The sequence below is a fragment of the Canis lupus genome, unplaced genomic scaffold (assembly GCF_011100685.1).
Source record: "Canis lupus familiaris isolate Mischka breed German Shepherd unplaced genomic scaffold, alternate assembly UU_Cfam_GSD_1.0 chrUn_S1723H1918, whole genome shotgun sequence".
Classification (NCBI taxonomy): Eukaryota; Metazoa; Chordata; class Mammalia; order Carnivora; family Canidae; genus Canis; species Canis lupus.
The window spans coordinates 28,505-49,386 of NW_023330572.1; the positions used below are offsets into that span (position 1 = coordinate 28,505).

General features: G+C 36.7%; 1 protein-coding gene across 11 annotated transcripts in view; it reads left to right on the forward strand.

Annotated features, from left to right (window-relative positions):
- LOC119878561 (coiled-coil domain-containing protein 144B-like) overlaps positions 1-20,882 on the forward strand; it is a 74,302-nt gene that overhangs the window by 23,760 nt on the left and 29,660 nt on the right. For 10 of the 11 annotated variants that reach the window (XM_038589183.1, XM_038589184.1, XM_038589176.1 and 7 more), the window contains 7 exons: positions 949-1,042; positions 4,337-4,368; positions 4,460-4,532; positions 9,536-9,624; positions 10,718-11,815; positions 14,386-14,621; positions 19,245-19,415. In XM_038589183.1, coding sequence (XP_038445111.1) covers positions 949-1,042; positions 4,337-4,368; positions 4,460-4,532; positions 9,536-9,624; positions 10,718-11,815; positions 14,386-14,621; positions 19,245-19,415 — 1,793 coding nt within the window. The remainder of the gene's footprint in view (positions 1-948; positions 1,043-4,336; positions 4,369-4,459; positions 4,533-9,535; positions 9,625-10,717; positions 11,816-14,385; positions 14,622-19,244; positions 19,416-20,882) is intronic. The other variant, XM_038589180.1, reaches the window with a different exon arrangement.

Genomic DNA, 20,882 nt, shown 5'->3' on the forward strand with positions numbered 1-20,882 from the left:
TGGGAGGGGTCCCAGCAGGGTTGCCCTCAATGAATGTTCTTATTCTTCCCTTCTGAAAGCTTACTATACTTTTTGAAGCATTTCATACCTATATCTAAAATCTTTTGCTATTATTTAAACATAATTTCAAGAAAAGTTTTTCTTCCTACTTTGCCATTTCATTCAACCATTTTTTCCTACCAATGAAAATTCCAAGTCTTTGTTATCTAAATGAAGCAGCAGCTACCACAGTGTTCTGTTTATACTCAACATGATGTACCCCGAATTTTCTTATCATGCCAAGTATCTTATTTTAAGTCTAAAAAACTTTCTGCCATTAGTTACAGTTTAAATGTATAGCAAATGTACTTATTAAAGAATTTGTTTCAATAGTTTTACTGTCCTTTTATCCTGGTGGAAATACAAAGTAGAGTTAGGTGTTTTGTTATTTCCTTGTTGAAATGTACTTATAAGTCAGTCTTCTTGTCTGTGAAAATATTTACTCTGGCCTTCCATGTTCAGTTAGAGTTAATGGCCAAATGAAGATGAAAAGGTGCACTTAATTGAGATAGCATAGATGAGGTTTTTATTTTTTTTTTATTTTATTTTTTTTTATTTTTTTTTAAATTTTTTTTTATTTTTTTATTTTTTTATTTATTTATGATAGTCACACAGAGAGAGAGAGAGAGAGGCAGAGACATAGGCAGAGGGAGAAGCAGGCTCCATGCACCGGGAGCCCGATGTGGGATTCGATCCCGGGTCTCCAGGATCGCGCCCTGGGCCAAAGGCAGGCGCCAAACCGCTGCGCCACCCAGGGATCCCTAGATGAGGTTTTTAAATGTGTTGGTTTTCAATACATGCTTTTCTTATTTGTATGTCTGATTGTGATTAAAGTAGATCATTTGAATATTTTCTTAGAAAAGGATTTGGAAATCTTTATGCAACTCATTATTATGTTAATTTTAACAGAGTATTTCTGCAAGACTTCCAAAGAAATCTGTTGATTGTTTACCTGGAGCTGCAGATCAACAAGGGCAAAGTATATTCAGTGAACAAGTAGAAGGTAAGAATTGTATTTTATAAAAAGTCACTTGACAGAATGTTGATTTAAAACAGAAATTCTCATGTATCCTAATTTCCAAAGAAAATCACCTATTACATGCATAGAAAGGAGAAAGATGAGAAAAGGAGGGGAGTTCTATATTTTATCAGGTGTCAGCTGCAGATTAAATTGAGAGTACGGCTAAAGGAGCTAAATTACTGGTTCCATTTCCAGGTATTCCAAGACCTAAGGAATGCCTGGAAATAGTTGGAAAAGAGCAAAGAGGTAATGATGAGAATGGCTGAGAGTACAGGGAGTAAATGGAGGAAAATAAGCAACGCTTTATAGTGGAAGGTGGTCAAATGAAAGAATTTTTTTAGGAGGAAGAGCAGGGTATCCCTGGGTAGTTCAGTGGTTTGGTGCCTGCCTTCAGCCCAGGGCATGATCCTGGAGTCCCGGGATCAAGTCCCACATCAGGTTCCCTGCATGGAGCCTGCTTCTCCCTCTGCCTGTGTCTCTGCCTCTCTCTGTCTCTCTGTCTCTCTCTCTCTCTCTCTCTGTGTCTGTGTCTCTCATGAATAAATAAATAAAATCTTTAAAAAAATAAAAGGAGGAGCAAATTATTTGAAATGTGGGGATATCAGGTGAGCTTCCAGTACCAAAACTTGTCAGAGTAGTATACCAAAATTTTCCCACTCTTAACAGTTTTTCTCGCTGTTGGGAAGACATTATGGATTGACCAAGCTGATTATGCAGAGCTATGTCCTAGTCAGCTATAAATGTATGTATGTTAGGGGTGCCTGGGTGGCTCAGTGAATTGAAGATCTGCTTTTGCCTTGGGCCATGATCCCCGGGACCTGGGATGGAGCCGTGCTGAGCTGGGAGCCTGCTTTTCCCTCTCCCTTTGTCTGCTGCTCTGCCTGCTTGTGCACGCTCTCTCTGTGTCAAATAAATGAAAACATCTTTTAAATAAATAAATGTGTACCTCAATGTCATATAAAATGGTGGTACTTCATAAGTTAGTATTATTTCGTGCAAAAAAAAAAAAAGAATTGGAAGGAAAAAGAGAGCAGGGTCAATTAGGTGGAGATCAAGGAAGCTTTAGCCCTGATAAAAAGTCCGTTAGAACATTTATGACTTTTAATACGTCTTCACTTTCAGAATTGATAGTGATGAACTTGAGGCTTGATCCTAGAAGGTTAAGGTAAAGTAATACAGCGGCAGCGTTCAGTATGACCCAGGATTTCTCAAATTGTAGGGAATCACCCGAGACCTTGTTAAAAATGCAAGGTCTGGAACATCAGGTCTGGAATGTGCATTTTGACCTCTCAGGTGATGCCAGTGTCTGTGGTCCTTGGGTCATGTGCTCAGTAGCATGGGTATAGACTTTCCTGTAGAGAAATCTGGAAGAGCTGTTGGATAGTAGTTCAAGACATAACAAGGTCAAGAAAAAGCATTATTTTGTTTTTATTTCTGAACATGTTTATAACCAGAGGGGAGCAGGAGATACAGAAATAGAAGGCATAGATGTAAGATACTATTGCTAAACAAAGAGGAAAGAAGTGGTGGAGAAAATCCATAAAACGGTTGTAAAAGCAAAAAAAAATCAAGACCATAGATCATGAATTACTTTTTAAAAAGATTTATTTATTTATGTTAGAGAGTGAGCGAGCAGGGAGGGGGCAAAGGGAGAGGGAGAGAGAGTCCTTAAGCAGACTCCCTGCTGAGTGAGGAGCCCACCATGGGACTTAATCCCAGGACACTGAGATCATAACCTGAGCTGAAATCAAGAGCTAGACTCACAACTGACTGGGGCCACCCAGGTGCCCCCAGAAATTACTTTTGAAGACAGGGGATAGTGAAGGGAAAGAGGGAAAAATGAAAGAAGTCTTAGCTAGGAAATTTTGGAGTTGGTGAGGAAATTCTAGAGAATTCACTTTTTTTTTTATGACAGACATAGAGAGAGGCAGAGACACAGGCAGAGGGAGAAGCAGGCTCCATACAGGGATCCCAACGTGGGGCCGGATCCTGGGTTTCCAGCATCACACCCTGGGCCGATGGTGGCACCAACCCTTGGTCTACCGGGGCTGCCCGAGAACTCACTTTTTAGATACCTTGAGTTTATTTCTACTGAAACAGATTAGATCACAGCTGCTCCACAAAGAATACTGAGAGCAAATGGAGTGCTAGACTTGGGATAAAACATAGCCACCATTCATCTTCCTCAAATCTATTGGACCTCAAAGATATATGTTGCTTCGATATTCATTATTCAAATGAGACTAATTTGAATATGGAAGCATGGGTGTTCTTTTTTTCAGATAGCTCATTTTGGGGGATGATAACTGTTTCAAAGAAACCTTTTCAAGACTGACATAGTCTACCAAATCAAACTAATTTTGGAAAATAAAGAAATCATAGGGTCCATTCCTTAAATGCTAAAATTGTTACTATCAATAAATATGACACTGATTTTGAAATACAAAAGATTTTTAGTATCTAAAAATTCGGTGGCAATTAAATTGATTTTTTTTTTCAGTTTGGTAGTCATGGTTCCATATTGAAAGCTTATTATACATTATTTCTTAGATGTGTTTTATATACCTTCTTGTGTGCATGGGTCAAGAAACGTTAACATGGCTAAACTAGAGGATACAAGAAATGTAGGCATACCAGTGGCCCACATGGGTATAGACAAAAACGAATACTTTTATTGACTATTATCCTACAAGTATATCCAGGCTGATCAATTCATAACACTGTTTTTGGTGACAAATAAATTACGCATTCAATAAATTATGCATTCATCATAACTGCGTACTGCCTAAATTACGGGACAAATTGAAGAACATGGCAAATACTTGTAGTAGAATGGTATCGATGATTCTGCTGTACTGCAATCAGGATGTGCTGTTGCCTTCAGCTTTCACGTTTATCCTCTCAGAGTCCTCATTTGTTCCTCTGATTAAAGATTGCTTTTCTCCCCCATCAATCAGCATGTTCACGTTGGTATATGTGCAACATTTAGTGATTTCTGTTTTAGTTATTTCATTTGAAACATCATCTTACTTTTGGAATCCTAACTGCATGTTATGTTGAACATATATTTCTATTTTTTATAGTATTTATAATGGGTTCCTATTTCTGTCTTGTTGCTGTCTTAATCCACCTTCCTGTCTCTAGAATCAAGACCAAAGCCTAATGTAATCACTTTCAAAGCCAAGCATGAGGATTCAGCTTAATCCTAACTGCATGAATGTATAGTTGGCTTTCATATTTACGTATAATTAACTACATGTCCCTTTTGTGTTTTAGATTCTCCTGGAAAAGATCTTCTTCACTGGGAGGTAAAGCTTTTGTATTTTTATTTTGAATTTTTAACTACAGATTGTATGAAATGCACATTGTTTTAATCATATTGTTTCAATACCCATCCAGTCTACCACTAAAGTGAAAGATTCTGTTCCTAATGAAGCAGTCGCAACGAGTGATAAACAAACACCCAGATCAGGTAAATTTTACAGTACAAATATACCTGTGGAAAGATGTGCACTAAACTGTTGAAATGCCCATCGTCTTCTTATACCAAATTCTTCTTTGTGTGTGTGTGTGTGTGTGTGTGTGTGTATGTGAGACAAATTTAATCGAAGGATGTGACATAAATAAGGTAGATGTCATTGCTGATATCCACGTTTGAACAAAAGATATTTACAAGCATAAGAAAAAGAGATTTTAAAAATGTAAGCTTTAGTTCAGGTTTCTACTTTTAAGTTTTGAAATCCTAATGTCCCTGGTTTGGAATTCCTTTACTTCTAAGGGGTTCCCAGAAGTTAATTATTAGACTCTAAGATTTTTCTGGTGTTCACCATACTTATTTGAATTCTGACTTTTACCCAGAGTAAAGCTTCACTTGCTAACATGTCAGTTGTGTTAAATGAAGTTAAAACTTCATTTCATCTTTGTGTTGTTATATTGATCATTTTAAGCCAAACACTTGTTCTGATTGTGTGTGTGTGTGTGTGGTGACTTTGATTATTAGAAATGTGGGACGGAATTAGTTGTATCTTAATATTTGGTAGACACAATCTTTTAAAAAAGTAAATCTGAACCCTTTCAGCCTAGGGTCCTTTTCTACTATTTAAAAATTATTGAGAATTCCAAAGAACGTCTGCTTAAGTGGGTTATATCTGTTGATATTTACAATCTTAGAAATTAAAACATTTAAAACACAAGGATACACAATCTCATGTTGTTAGCCATTAGAGCTGTGATCCACTGATCATGCGAGTTGCGATGCTATCACACATTTTATCTTTAGAAAACTTTATTGTACACTTAATAAGAAAATGAGAGTGAAAATGTCAAATAGCATTTAGTATGCTTGTGAAGATAGTTTTCACCTCTTGGATTTTGTGAATCGATGGATCTTGGGACTCTGGGGATTCTCAGATGACATGGGAGAACTGATTTAAACCATGTACAGGGTTCATGGATGCAAAATGATAAAGGGGCCCTTGTGATGAAATGGGCATTAAAGTTTCATTTCTGCATTTCTTGCTTTTTTGTTTCCCTTGTCTTAAAAGGTTTAAATCAGACCAATCTTGTTTACAAAGGGACAATAGTTTTGTTATATATTCATTTTCTGTTTCATGGCTGTTTCATGGCATTTTCTGTTTCTGTTTTTGGATCTCAGTGTGGACTGAGACTTATTTTGTTTTTACATGGAAAGGATTATATTACCCAAGTCTTTGATTTCTCATATAAATATGATATTTGTCCAAAAATTAAATTCTGAGGATGTTGGTGCATTGAGGAGAGACCATCTCATTATTATTAAAGTAGTACCATTCATCACAAGTTTTTTAAATCTCACGTCTTTAGAACACAAAATGCATATTTAAACATAAAATAAATGATTAGACATCAGTTTTGTTACTAAAAACATTCAGACCTTGAAGACTCTTAATTATTAATGGACAGAGCTTTTATGGAATATAGAATATGTAATAGAGCTTGGTGAGTGAATTAAACTGTGTAATAACAGAGAATAAAAAAGAAAATGAGAGAGAGTTAAATTCATCTGTGTGAATGCCAAGTATAGGACATATAAAATATAATTAGCTACGAATGAGTAGTAAGTAGTGTGTCTGGGAGAAGAGCAGGCCTTGTGGCTGTTTCTCTAACAAAAGAATTTGTACAGATTTGTTAAGTTTGTATGGTTGTTTACATTCTAATAAAGGAAACTTTGTTTTCAGATTTTTCTGATTGTGATTCTAGTTTGTCCCTCAGTAATGAGACTTGTCAAAGAACTGGGGATTTGAAAGTTGATAATAAATGCCCATTTGTATCACAACCAATGATCAAAAATGAGTCAGCATCCACAGAATTTGGACAGATGACCTTAATAGATAAAATATTAATATTGGAGCTATGTTTCAGTTAGAGAATTCTATGCTCCATGGCCTGTGTGAATCACTGCTACTAGAAAACAGAGCAAAAAAGGTAAAGAATCAGAGAGAGTTCAGTGTCCTCATGATTTCACCATAGTTCTGATTTTTCAAAAATAATTTTGTGGTAAAATTTACTTTGTGTTTACTCCTTTCATGCAATCTACCACCAAACAGAGCATCTTTCAGCAAGACATTTTTGCATTCTTCCTCTAACCAAAGCCACATATAAATAAGAAAGAGAAATAGGAGGAAATAATTTTTTTTTAAATTTTTATTTATTTATGATAGTCACACAGAGAGAGAGAGAGAGAGAGAGAGAGAGGCAGAGACACAGGCAGAGGGAGAAGCAGGCTCCATGCACCGGGAGCCCGACGTGGGATTCGATCCCGGGTCTCCAGGATCACGCCCCGGGCCAAAGGCAGGCGCCAAACCGCTGCGCCACCCGGGGATCCCGGAAATAATTTCTTTTAGGCTCGTATTCAGCTTTCACTTGAGAGTGGGTAACGGGATTAGATTTAGAATTTGGGGACCAGTTGGGAAAACTAGGTAGAGATGTAAAGATTGTTTACTCACAATGTAGTTTCTTAGCTTTATTTTTATAGCTCTAAATTCATAAGTATTGGTCACACTATATTCACTGTAACAAACAAAAGCACCTTCCCAAACAGAATATTAAAATATTTCCTATATTCTCTATGACTTTATTTTGGAGTTGACTTTCCCAGCAGTAATTGGAATCATTGAGAATTTACTACATAGTGTCCTCTTCTCAGCTGTATAGGCATAGTCCATCTCCTTGTTTGATTATTTTTATTTTACTTTTTTAGAGAGTGTCAGAAAGTAAGGAGGGAGGGATGGGCAGAAGGAGAAAGAGAATCCCAAGCAGGATCCACACTCAGCACGGAGCCCACTGCGGGACTCAGTCTCTCACAATCCTGAGATCATGACCCAAGCTGAAATCAAGAGTTGGATACTTAACTGGCTGAACAACCCAGGTGCTGTTTTATTATTTTAAATGAGTAAAGAGTTCCCAAGGAATATTGGTTTTAAGTATCAAATATCATTTAAAAAGAATATATGGAAAGTCAGTTCTAATTCTACTAAGATTTTCAGTTGATTAACCACATCTAACATGTGTTCTACTTAATGTATCAGTTAATCCAGTGTCCTTTATCAGTCATATGATCACGTCTGTACTAACATATCGTATAATATTTTTTCACCCCTGTAGTTTTGTTATTTTCTTTCTTCTAGAATTAACTCATTTTCTAAAGATTTTCAGTTATCTCCAGGAGTAGTGAGTATAGGCTGTAAATCCAAGTGTATTGATCTATACAAGTGATTTGTTTGCTGTTACTTCTTTGTGAGCTTGGTAGATCCAAGAAACAGGACTTTAAAAAGAAAACGCCTATAGGCTCCTGTACCGCAGGAAAATGTGAAACAAAAACGATTACAAAATACATGCAAGCAACATAAAACAGTTCATGTAAAATATATCTCTTTTCCCTTGATGCCAAGATTGTTGTTGATTCACTTAATACAGATTTATTCTGTACTGAGCCCTGATGATTTTATATTCTGAATATTTCTGGAACCATTCTGTCAGTTCAGGTGTGTATCATCTTTGTTTTGCATTACACTTTCTAATTCATCTCCTGTCTTTGATCACAGTACCCCTCACACTCATCCCTCCCCACAGTTTTTAGAGTGATCTGTCTCAAATGCATATACGACCGTGAACCACTGTTGAAAACATATTTATGTCCAGGCATCTTAAAATTACATACAAAGCTTTCATAATCTTGACTTCTGCCTAAGTCTTCATCTTTAGCCCTTTATACCGTCTGCCCTTATCTCTGGTATCCTGAACTGCTAGTGATGTCTTCCTCTGTAATCTCTCTATTTTAGACAAATATTTACCCTGTTGTGTGCTTCTCTCCCTTGTCTTACTACAGCCTTGCATGCTCTCCCCATTTTCTGCCCTCTAATCCCTTTGAATCTGTCTGACGTCACTGTTGCAGTCTCAGTTTAGGCATTATATCTAGGAAAGCTATTCCTGACACCTTACATCTACGTGCTTCTTTAAACCCGGTCCCCTATCTATCACTTAGTGGGAACTCAGTAAGTAGTACTAAGTAACATAAAGACTGTTTACTTTTATAAGTACTAAGTAACATGAAGACTGAAAGATGATTTAAGAGATTGTCCCCTACAGGGATGCCTGGGCGGTTCATTCGGTTGAGTGTCCAACTCTTGATTTCAGTTCCAGTCATATCTCAGACTTGTGAGATGGAGCCCCGGGTGGAGCTCAGCACTGGGGGTGGAGCCCGCTCAAGATTCTCTCTCTCTCTCTCTCATCGAGATTGTCCCCTACAGTGTAGGAGCAAAAGAACTAGACACATAAAGAAGTAGTTTACAGTTCAGGTGGTGAAGGTGCACTAGAAAAAGCTGTAAGGTATTAAGGTAACCCCAAAGAAAGAGATGCATTTTTATCTGAGAAAGGATAGCCATAATCAAGGATGACTTTACACAGCAGTCTGAGTCCTAAAAGATGCAAGGAAATTTGTCAAGTAGTAGAGGAAAATAATTTCAGAAACGTTTACTTATTGGGCACATACACCCATAGGATGTATGTCCAGTGTATCCCAGAGGATATACACTGATAAAGACATGAAAAGTACTAATAATTTTGGAAATGATGAATAACGTTGTGGTTGAAGCTTCAGGTGTTGTTTAAGAGGTACTGTTACAAAGTAGAGAATAATCTCTTGTGGTTTTATATGTTTCTACTGGATTTTAAACTTTTGTTTCTGATTGTTTTGTTCATGGATGTTAGTGGATGAATTTGTGAATGAATCTTGGAGATGTTTGTGTGCCTTTAACCTGGTGACGTTTAGTATTTCTCAAATGGTTTGTTGAAATTTTAGATAATTAGAAGTATTTCTTAAATATTCAGCTAAAGATGAATTTAAACTCTTCAGTGATAAATGATATTTTCTATTTTTATAGAGGTAATAGCTTTTATCTAACCATTCTAAGTAGTCCATTTTAACTAAATATATAGATTTGTCATCAGAACCAGACTTAGAAGTGGCATCACAGCAAAAGCAAGAGCAAGAAAGGCCTGATAAAAGTGAAAATAACCACCCCCAGGTATGTAAAGCTTTAAATTTAAATTTCTGATTTTATATTGTTTTCCCTGCTTTTCTAATATTACATGTTTCAAGTGAAACTCTTTGAGTGGATATATTGAAGTCAATAGAGTGTAATTGAATATTTAGTTTTTATAAAATTTTACGAGTTACAAAACTTAAAATGCTATGATTTTTAGTAACTAAGTTTAGCTAAACTTCATCCTTGGAATTTAGGCAAAAAAAAAATCTTTTGAGACAAAAATAATTCTAAATATTCTTTGCTTCTTCTATTTTTGTAACTTCTTTACATGATAAAGAAGGTAGCATCAAATATTGAGTCATGTTTAAGCAGTTGAAATTATGAGCAGTATAACAATGATGACTACTGACTTAGACTCATGTACAAGGAGTGATTATTCTCAGTGGTTCAAAGTGTCTAGTTCTCTATTTCCAGTTACAAATGCCAAGATTAAAGATTTATTCTGCTTTGTGATCTCTGTGTAGTTGACTTGAGAGAATGGGGTCGTGAAATCAGCACGATCGCCTATGTAGAATCAACACCTTCCAGGATGGGACCTTTGTAGTTGGATTATAAACAATAACTCTTTCAGTTATTTCAGCACAGGAAATCCATATTATTAATATTTTTCTTATCCACTCTCAGTGGACATTACCATATATTAGAGCTGGATACAAGCAGATAATCTATAGCGATGTCTAACACTATCATAGTATATAATTTAAATTAAAATATAGGAATTTATTTTTCTTTGATGTTAATTGATATTTGCCCCCCAGAAATGTAGTTTGCCTATTATCTAGGTTTCAAACTTGTAAAAACTCCTGAAATGCATTGTCGGGGCTCACTCTTTAAGATACAAGGGAATAAAGTGTTTTTAAGTTTGTAACATTAAAAATCATCTGATTCATTTTTTGGTAGATGTAACTGTATTGAATTGTTTAGTTAAGAAAAACCTGACAAAATATAAGTGAATGGATTTATGCTTTTCTTCTGTCCTCACTTCTTAGTTATAATCCAGTGACTTAGGAACAGCTAATAACTAAATTTTAATTATTTTCTATTTTTCTTTGTCCGTATTTGATTACCTAAGGATAAAGTTATTTTACAAACATGTATCCTGGCTGAAAAGACATCTGAAAGCCAAACCAATCAAATTAACATTCCACTTGTGCAACTGCAAAATATGGCTCGAGAACCAGAAATGAATATGGAATGTGATAGACAGGGTGATAGATATGTACATTCAGAACATCCTCGTGTGCACAAGAAGTATGAGGAGATACAGATGAAACAAGGCAAATTAGATTGGAAAAATAATGTGAAACGCATGAGCAGAGAGTTAAAGCAGAAGATTGGTAAAACTTGTGAAAAGTACCAAATTATTACTCATCCTAAGTTAGAACCACTACTTGGTAATTCTAAAGAAGCAGACGTAAAGGAAATACCTCCTAATGTGACAAAAGTTACACTTGATTGTGAGGAAAAAGATGAATTGGGAGTGTCTGTCTCTGTAGTACCTCAGGCCTTTCCTGAACAAAAAGAGCCTAGTCTCGAAAATGCTATTCTCTCTCATTCATACTCTGGGTCCCCAGACTATGCTTGCCAGTCATCTTCTAAGCTTTCTTCCCATGAAAATGATAAACCAGGTGAGCATGTTTTTAACAAAAATGAGAGTCTTGATAGCGATCCAGAAAATAAAAAACTAAGGAACCCACTAGTTACATTTGAAGTGAAAGAAGACCAAGAGTTTGACATGCAGATGGCCAAAAGTTTGAACCAAAATACCACCAATAGTAAATTAGACACTGGATATATCCCTCCGTATAGTGACCCAGAAAGCCTTTTTGATTTGCGGCATGCCCACTCCAATGTGGTGAAACAAATGATTCAGAAGAAAAGGCATGATACTTCTGCTATTACAAACACTTACAAGAAAACAAAACCAATACAAGACTCTTTCCAGAAGCCATTAGATGCAGATAATGACAGTACTAATAACTATAAAAGTACGGAACCTGCATTAGAAAATGTGAGTTCTTCACCACGTCCTTTCAGAACATCAAAAGTATATCAAAAAGAAGAATTACAGCAAGATATGCAAAATCTGCAAAGGTTTAAGAATGAGAAAGGCATGTTACAAGTAGAACTCCTGGCTTTGGAAAAAGAGAAAGTTGAACTTCAAAAAGAGGTAGGGAGATTCACTTTGCTGCTGCTCTTTTGATTTTTTTGTCTTTGTCAACTATCTGAGCCATTTTGATTTTCCACTTAAGAAAAAAGCTCATGTATAAAATGGGGTCATCTGAATATATAATTGTGTTCAGAAATAATATTATTTCTGCTATCTAAATGATAGGAATGCAGGAAAACATAAGATTTGTGTTCCTTAAGTTTCTTTCAGTTTCCCAAGTGGCGTGTGAACTGGGAAGCTCTTTTTGCTATGACCCTGTGACCTCATGAACCAGAGTAACCGTAGAGAAAATTGCTTTAAAAATGCGATTATCTTGGGGTGCCTGGGGGGCACGGTCAGTTGAGAGTCCTAGTCTTGTTTTTGGCTTGGGTTGTGATGTCAGGGTTGTGAAGAGGAGCCCCACGTCAGGCTCTGTGCTCAGCATGGAGTCTGCTTGAGTTTCTCTCTCCCGCTGTGCCTCTCTCATGCTATCAGTCTTGTTCTCTAAAATACATAGATCTTTAAAAAATATATCGTAATATCTAGGATTTTTATCTATTGGCTTAAATATAAGTTGCACTTCTATAAACAATAAAATGGAAAAGAAGTTGGGATGCCTGGGTGGGTGGCTCACCTGTTGAGTGTCTGCCTTTGGCTCAGGGTATGATCCCGGGATCTGGGATTGAGTCCCACATCGGGTTCCCTGCATGGAGCCTGCTTCCCCCTCTGCCTGTGTCTCTGCTTCTCTGTGTGTGTGTCCCTGATGAATAAATAAATAAAATCTTTAAAATAAATGAATACATACCATGGAAAAGAAGCAATAGCTAAGGGAAGGGATATAAACAAATATTTCATCTAAACCAATCTATTTATTGCTTCTGTTTATTGCTTCAGTATGTATAGTCTTCTCTGCTTTCCTCAAACTCTTGGAACTTCAAATTCCAACACGACCACTTTTTGAGATATTTTTAAGAACAAATATTTGCATTATCACCAGTTTTTTTCTCCCATGTTTTTAAAAACAGACTCCTTTTTTTCTTTTAGGATTTATTTATTTACTTACTTACTTATTTATTTACTTATTTATTTGAGTGTGTGAGCAGGGTGAAGGGGGTAGAGGGAGAGAGAAAGGGAGAGAAGCAAACTCCCCAGTGAGGGTGGAGCCTGAAGCGGAGCCCAATCCCATGACCAGGAGATCATGACCTGAACTGCAATCAAGAGCTGGAGGCCCAACTAACTGTGCCACTCAGGCATCTCCTCTACATTAAAAAAAAAAAAAAAAATTTTTTTTTTTTTTTTTTTTTTAGATTTTATTTGACACCGAGAGAACACAAATGGGAGCAGGTGTAGGAGGGAAAGGGAGAAGCACACTCCTGGCAGAGCAGGAAGCCTGATGCACGGGTCTTGATCCTAGATCCCGGGGATCATGACCTGAGCCAAAGGCAGATGTTTAACTGACTGAGCCACCCAGGTGTCCACGTGTGTGTGTGTGTGTGTGTGTGTGTGTATACACATATATGTGTTTGTTTAATCATCATTCTCAGGTGTTTTTGTTGAATCAAACCTTTACATTTTGTTTAATAAAGTATGATATATTTTGACACATACGACTTTTATCATGTAGGTAGCATAGATTTTCAGCAAACCTTCAGTATTTGACTCTAAGGGGGAAAACTGATGTTTGAGGTGAAAAATAAAATCTAGAGATATCCTCCTTTAAAATAAAAATTAGCTAAGCGCCTCATCCCCAATTAAGGTATTAAATTACTGTGCCAAAGTCACACTTTTAGCATAGCTGATTAATAAACTTGTTGGGTCATTTATTTGATTCAGCATCAAGGAATTGTATCATCTCTTTGATGCTAGGTAATGCCACTTTAGGAACTTTGGACAAATCATGTAACCTTTTTTGGTTTTATTCCCATTATCAATAGAAAATGGGATTAAAGTTGATAATTATTTTTATACCCTCTAGCTATAAAATTTTATGGTTATGGAATGTGAAATTTGGGGAGCATTACTCATTTCCCAAAATTCGACACTAATATCAGTTTTGCTCCTTTTTATGTTGTGGTGAACTTTGGTTCACATATTTTAATGAACACTGTGACTTTTTTGATAGCTCTGGGATCCAAATGAAAAAAGAATTATAAAAGGCAGTTGGGGAAAGAATAGCTCAGTGCAGAAATGGAAAGCTTCCTCTTTGTTCCTGGAGCATCACAATGTCACATCCTTTGAATCTGTCGGTGTAAGCAAAATCCAGATGGTAAAGACGGAAGAGGACAGATTTTTGTGTCTTTTTATTTCTTTGTATCTGCTGGTCAGATGGGGTGAAGTTGGGAATGTTAGGTAACAAAGTGTAGATATGAACACAAAATTAAGAAAGTCCTTTTTGGAATTCTGGAAAATTATGTTGTTCTATTCCAACAGAAATGAAGCAGAATTTCCAAAAATTACAATTACATGTAATGATAAAGTTCAGTGCAAGATAGTTTTATTGATTAAAATTACATTAAAGAGTCAAATGATACAATTAATGAAAAAAGTTCTTTTTAATGAATGAAGTTGTAACTATCAAATTTCCATTCAAGACTGGAAAAGAAAGGAAGCAGCACACGAGTAATAAAATGGAAGGAGCAGAAAACATATATGATGCTGCTGCTGCTGCTGCTGCTGCTGCTCCTGCTCTTGGTACTGCTCTTGCTGTTGCTGCTGCTGCTGCTGCTGCTGCTGCTCCTGCTCCTGCTGCTGGACTAATTCAACAAAGAAAGACTGGAAAAACTGATAACCACCTGTTTCCTACTACGCAGAATGAAGATTCTGATAGGTAAGCCTATAGCAATATTTAAACAGTAGATAATTATTATTTTTCTATAAAACAAATTCTGTTTGGAGCTAATGTTCATGTTTAACACATTTTATATTTTTAGTAGAGATATTCCACCCAGGGTGCTAAACAGAAAAAGGCAAAGACCGGTAAGGTATCAAATTGTTTTGCAGGCATAGTGATAAATATTTAACTAAAAAAAAAAAATAACCTAGGTTAGCAAATGTAAGGAAAAAGTCATTCTCATACACTGTTGTTAGGTGAAAATTGTCAGATCCGTTGCACCTGAGTGGCTAAGTGGTTGAACGTCTGCCTTTGGCTCAGGTTGTGATCTCGGGGTCGTGGGATCGAGTCCTGCATCAGGCTTCCCATGAGGAGCCTGCTTCTCCATCTGCCCATGTCTCTGCCTCACTCTGTGTCTCTCCTGAATAAATAAATAAAAATCTTTAAAAGCGAGAGAGAGGAAGAAAATTGACAAATCCTTTCTGAAGAGTGATGTAGCAGTGCATTTCAAATTTCATATATGCTGTCCCTATATCCCAACGGCTTCATTGCCAGGAGTAGATCCTATAGGAAAACATGACTTGTGTCAACACTTAGACACACATATTCTAAGAACATTTATTATATATTATTATATTTATAAAATATGACAGATATATTAAGAATACTTACATAAACATGTTACATATATATATTAAGATGATCTATCAAAAACTTGGAGGGAGTCTAACTCTCCATCCATAAGGAAGTAAGTTTTCACACCTATAAAATAATGCAGCATGTAACTATCTGAGAAAATGAATTTAGGTCTGCAGGGTTTTGATTGTTTAACAAATTTAAAATTTTTAATTTTTATTTTTATTTATTCATGAGAGACAGAGAGAGAGAGAGAGAGAGAGGCAGGCAGAGACACAGGCAGAGGGAGAAGCAGGCTCCATGCAGGGAGCCTGATGTGGGACTCGATCCCGGGACTCCAGGATCACACCCTGGGCTGGAGGCAGGCGCTAAACTGCTGAGCCACCCAGGGATCCCCCAAAGTATATTTAAAGTGTTTGGTTTGATGTCTTACAATAACTTTAGAATACTTTTAATATCTGCTGAGTTGCAAAGGGAAGTTACCTGCTACACTGGCACTCTACCTTATTACCAACAAAACTGCTAATTATTAGGTTTTTGGTTTTGGTTCCCAATGCACGAGTGCTCAAATGTTGGACTCTCAAATTGATCTGAATATTATTACGAAGAGATTTCACATGGCAACTTGTCCCATATTCTGTATAAACATTTGATCCCTATGCTATAAACCAAGAGGTTGTTAATGCAGTGAATCTTCTTTTTCAGGCACTTTGCATACAGGCTATTATTTTTCCTTTAAAAATGTTTTTAAGATTATTTATTTGAGAGAGAGAGTGTGTGAGTGCAGGGAGCGGCAGAGGCAGAGGGAGAAGCGGGGAGCCTGAAGTGGGGCTGATCCCGGGACTCCAGGGTCATGATCTGAGCCGAAGGCAGACGCTTTACCGACTGAGCCAACCAGGCACCCCTTATTCTTCCATTTTAAAGAGCATATATTTCAACATGCACCACATCGAATTTTTCAATAGTGACTTCATATTATATAATCTTCGAAAATTCACTTTCCATTAATTCTAAACACAGTGGATCTATTAAAACATAAGTCAGATTATGTCCTCCTCTGCTCAAAACCTAATGGCCTCCCATTCACTCAAGTTCTTTCTAATAGCTACAAGGCCTTATGTGACTTGTTCATCTCGGGTCCCTCCCTATCCTTTCCTCCCTCTGTCTCTCTGATTTGAACTACTTTCTATCCCTTTCCTTCTGTTCAGCCACACTTGAATTTCTCACTATTCTTACCCCCCACCCTCATGATAAACACTTCAGGCATACCTCTGTACTTGCTATAAACTCTCTGTGGAGTGCTTTTCTCTCAGGTATCCTCATGGCTTACTCCTTGCTCCCTCTTTTTCTCCCTGGTTTTTGCTTCAAGGTCACTTTCTCAGCAAGGCCCTTCTTGGTTTATCCTGACTAGTATTTCGACCACCCCTTTTGCTACAACACATTGAAATTTGATTTCTCTGCTTTAGTTTTTCTCCTCTCATACTGTGTAGTTTGCCTAGGTAGTTTATTGTTACTATGTTTACTATCCTCGTGAGTAGGGTTTTTTTCTGTTCATAGCCGTATCCTCAGTGCTTAGAGAACATTCTAGCATATATAGTGCTATTCAATAAATGTTTGTTAAGTGAATGGAGTTTAACTAAACCGTGTGTTGTTTTTAACATAATACCAATTCTCACTTAAACAGAAAGAACGGTTGGCATGGGTCCATTCTGACAGTTTAACCTGTCCGTTATCTGCATTTTGTGGATTATTTGGGCCTAATCTTGTGGTTACTTGCTACTTATTCTTTTACTGGTATTTATGTTAGTTTTAATTATAGTAGAATGGAACAAAGGAAGAGCAAACTTCATTTATGTTTCATTAAGGAAAATGAAATATGGTGGTAAATTATTATAGGACTTTAAACATTTTTGCCAGAGGATATGAGCCCTCAATATCTGAAATATAAAGGTGAAGTCGGAATTTACTGCTGACTAATAAGAGGGAGCTATGCTGGCCACTTACAGTCTTTTCTGACAGAGTAGTCTTCACTTTCTATATACAGTTTCAGGAAAAGTGGAGTTTAAGACTTGGGAGACTTTCAGAGAATTAAGTGGTTTGTCATCATCTGAAGCCACCATGGTAATTTGGGTAAGACTGTTGTTGATTGGTTGGCATTCAAGGCATGCGTATTGGAGTGATTTTGTCCCACATTGGCTATACTTCATGAGGGAGAAGCTGACATTGGTTGGCTAGTGAGTGAGGACAGATGGCATTGATCATTACAAACATTTAAAACTGGTTCTGATGGGTTCTCGTTACCATGGCTGCATGTTAGCATTCCCCCGCCAACATAACTTTGAGGTGTCTTTAACCAGTTGTTTTCTATTTAAAAGTTGCTTCTATTAACTGTTTTCAAAATGAAAGCTATTTCGTATCCATAATTACAGATTTATTTCTGAAATTTGGGTCGAGAAGAATTGTTTAATAATTGCTTTCAGGAAGATCCATCTTTTTTGGATGTTTAATTTAACTAGAAGAGTTATCTGTATGGCAGTTTTAAAACAGTAATTGCTGGTTTTGTTTTTGTTTTCAGTGCCCTAAAGTTATTCAACCGATAATCTCCTATGGGAAAATTCAGTCTTTTTGTAAATTTACATAGCTATATGCTCATAATATTTTCTTGCATGCATTTAGTCCATGAAAAAATATATATAATTTTCTGTTGGTAAATCTAGCTTTTTGTATTAGGATTAGATACTAGGCTAAAAGTATGCACAAGTTACCAAAACATTTTCTTTTTCTTTGTCCCTTTAAAATTATTTTTAAAAATGTATTTATTTGAGAGAGAGAGAAAGAAAGAAAGAAAGAAAGAAAGAAAGAAAGAAAGAAAGAAAGAAAGAAAGAAAGAGTGAGCAAGTGGGGAGAGAGAGAAAGAGATGGAGAGAGGATCTCAAGCAGACCTGGGGGTGATTCCACGACCTTGAGATCATGACCTGAGCCAAAACCAAGTCAGACACTTAAACTGACTAAGCCCTTCCAGCTATTCATTAAACTTCTCATTTTGTTTATGTAGTGTATTCCTCATTTTATTGAATTAACTGTTTTTTAAAGATTTTATTCATTTATTTTAGCGAGAGAAAGTGTGTGAGCTAGGGGGGAATAGCAGAGGGAGAGGGACACTGTGCTGAGTGTAAGCCTGATGCAGGGCTCAATCTCATGACCCTGAGATGAAATCAAGCGTCAGACACTTAATTGCCTGACCCACCCAGGCACCCCTGAATTGGCTTTTTGTGTTTTCTGGTAGCTCCTTGAATTTCCTTAAGACTGAGATTTTGAAATCTTTCTTGGATAAATTACAGATCTCCACGTGTCTGAGATTGATTACAGGAAGATTATTGTAATCCTTTGTTGGTGTCATATTTCCTTGATTTTGTCATATCCTTTTGCATTGCTGTCTTTGCCTTTGAAGTAGCAGTCACCTCCTCCAGTCTTTAATGACTACCGCTCCCATGTGTCCAAACCTGATTGTTTTGCTCTGGTGATGTGCTAGAACTTCTCTACAGGAAAGCTGGTTTTCCACGAAGACTCTCTACCCCCATGGGCGATTATCTAAGTGTTTTCCAGGGGCTCCCAGATGGTGGCTGTGAGGGTGAGGGTGGCGCCAATTTATGGGCTTTTGCCGGATCCACAGCTGGGTGTGTAGTGCGTATGCCTGTTACCCGATGCATGGGCAGATGAGACTTTTCCCCCGTGCCTTGGTGAATGGCACTTGATTCCACAGGTCCTACACAGGCAGTTTTGTCCCCACAAATGACATTGTATCATAATTGTATATGTGTATTTCCTTGCATATGGTTGCACTTCATAACTGTTCTATGAATTAATAAATGAATTCAGATGGGTAACAGATGTTTACAAAAAATTTTTTTTATTCCTTACCAGTAAAATTATTAGAAAATATTGGCTTTCTAATGGATATTTTAACTGGATTTTTGTTTTAAGTAATGATCCTGGTTTGTCTATCATGGAAATAAAGAAAGATAAAAATGTAAAGTGGGCATCAAAAGCATCTGTGATTACACCAGGCTTTGAGGAGGCCGATTCCCTAACTGGTAGTCTACTACGAGTGAGTAATGACAACAGTCTAAGTAAAATGGATCAGGATGAAAGAAGGTAAAATCCCATAAATTCTTTATTTCCCTCTGAAGGAACGTTAACTATGATTATTATATAAGTAAAACACTGTAATATAGTGTCGTACAGGCTGAGGGAAGAAATACTCAAGTATATCAAAAACACCACTTGAAAGGTTAGGATGAGGAGGAGTGACTTTTTTTTTTAAGATTTCATGTATTTATTTGTGAGAGACAGAGAGAGAGAGGCAGAGACATAGGCAGAGGGAGAAGCAGGTTCCCTGTGGGGAGCCCAAAGCAGAACTCGATCCCAGGACCCCCAGATTAGGATATGAGTTTTGTGGTAAGAGGTTGTTTATTTAGAATCAGTTCCACCGTGCAGTATTCTCATATAATTGAATATTCAGATACTATCCTTCATCGATTGAAAAAAAAAATATATATATATATATAAAATAGTAAATATACAGACACATAGGCGATTCTGAATAGAACTAATCATTTCTTGATAGGTTTTAAGGTATTCAGTACCTTTGACAGTATCATGAATAGCTATGATTTTGTGAGGGGCTTTGGAGTATCTGATTATATTAAGTTAATATTTGTTTAGGTTCTGGGGAAAGGGGAATGGTTTTGTTTATTTACAATATGTTTATTTACAATTGAAAAACTATTCATCTATCATAGATTATTACTTTTGGATTATAAAGTTCTAAATTACAAGAGCCACGGTTACTGTACCAGCAGCGTCATTGACACATATTGTGTGCTTCATGAGTAATTGTTGAATCCATGAATGAACATTTGAATGAGTAAAGGAATGCCCATTAATGAACTTCTTTAGACGAATTAAATCTTTAGTTTATTGAAAGTAGATTTTCAATACTGCCTAGGTATGAAGTGTTTTAATTAAAAAATGTGTGTGGGATGCCGGGGTCGCACAGCAGTTGAGTGTCTTGCCTTAGGCTCAGGGTGTGATCCTGGGGTCCGACACCAGGCTCCTTGTGGGGGAGCCTGTTTCTCCCTCTGTATGTCTCTGCCTGTCTCTCTCTGTGTGTCTCTCTAGTGAAGGAATAAATAAATAAAATCTTTTAAAAAAATTAAAAATTAAAAATGTATGTAAGATTCAGAAATTATTTCTAGAATAATTATAGCTAGAAATGGAATAATACTATAGATTCAATTGGTATCACATTACTTAGAAATACTTAACTTACTTTTACCACATATTTTAAAACACATGTTTGGAAGGGACATTTCCTGGACTTGAGTTCTGGGTGGTCTGCTCCTACCAGGTGTATGGGCTTGGGGAAGTTCCTTAGAATTTCTGTGCCTCATTTGCTTCCTGTGAAAAGATACCCAGTATAATTGCCTACTTCATACGGTTTGTGTAAGGCCTAAAAACCCTTTAGGATATGTAAACTGTCCCAAATAATGCATAGTAGTTGCACAGTAAAACTTCAAAACACTAATATCACGATTATTTAAAAAGGGCTTATGTCGTTAA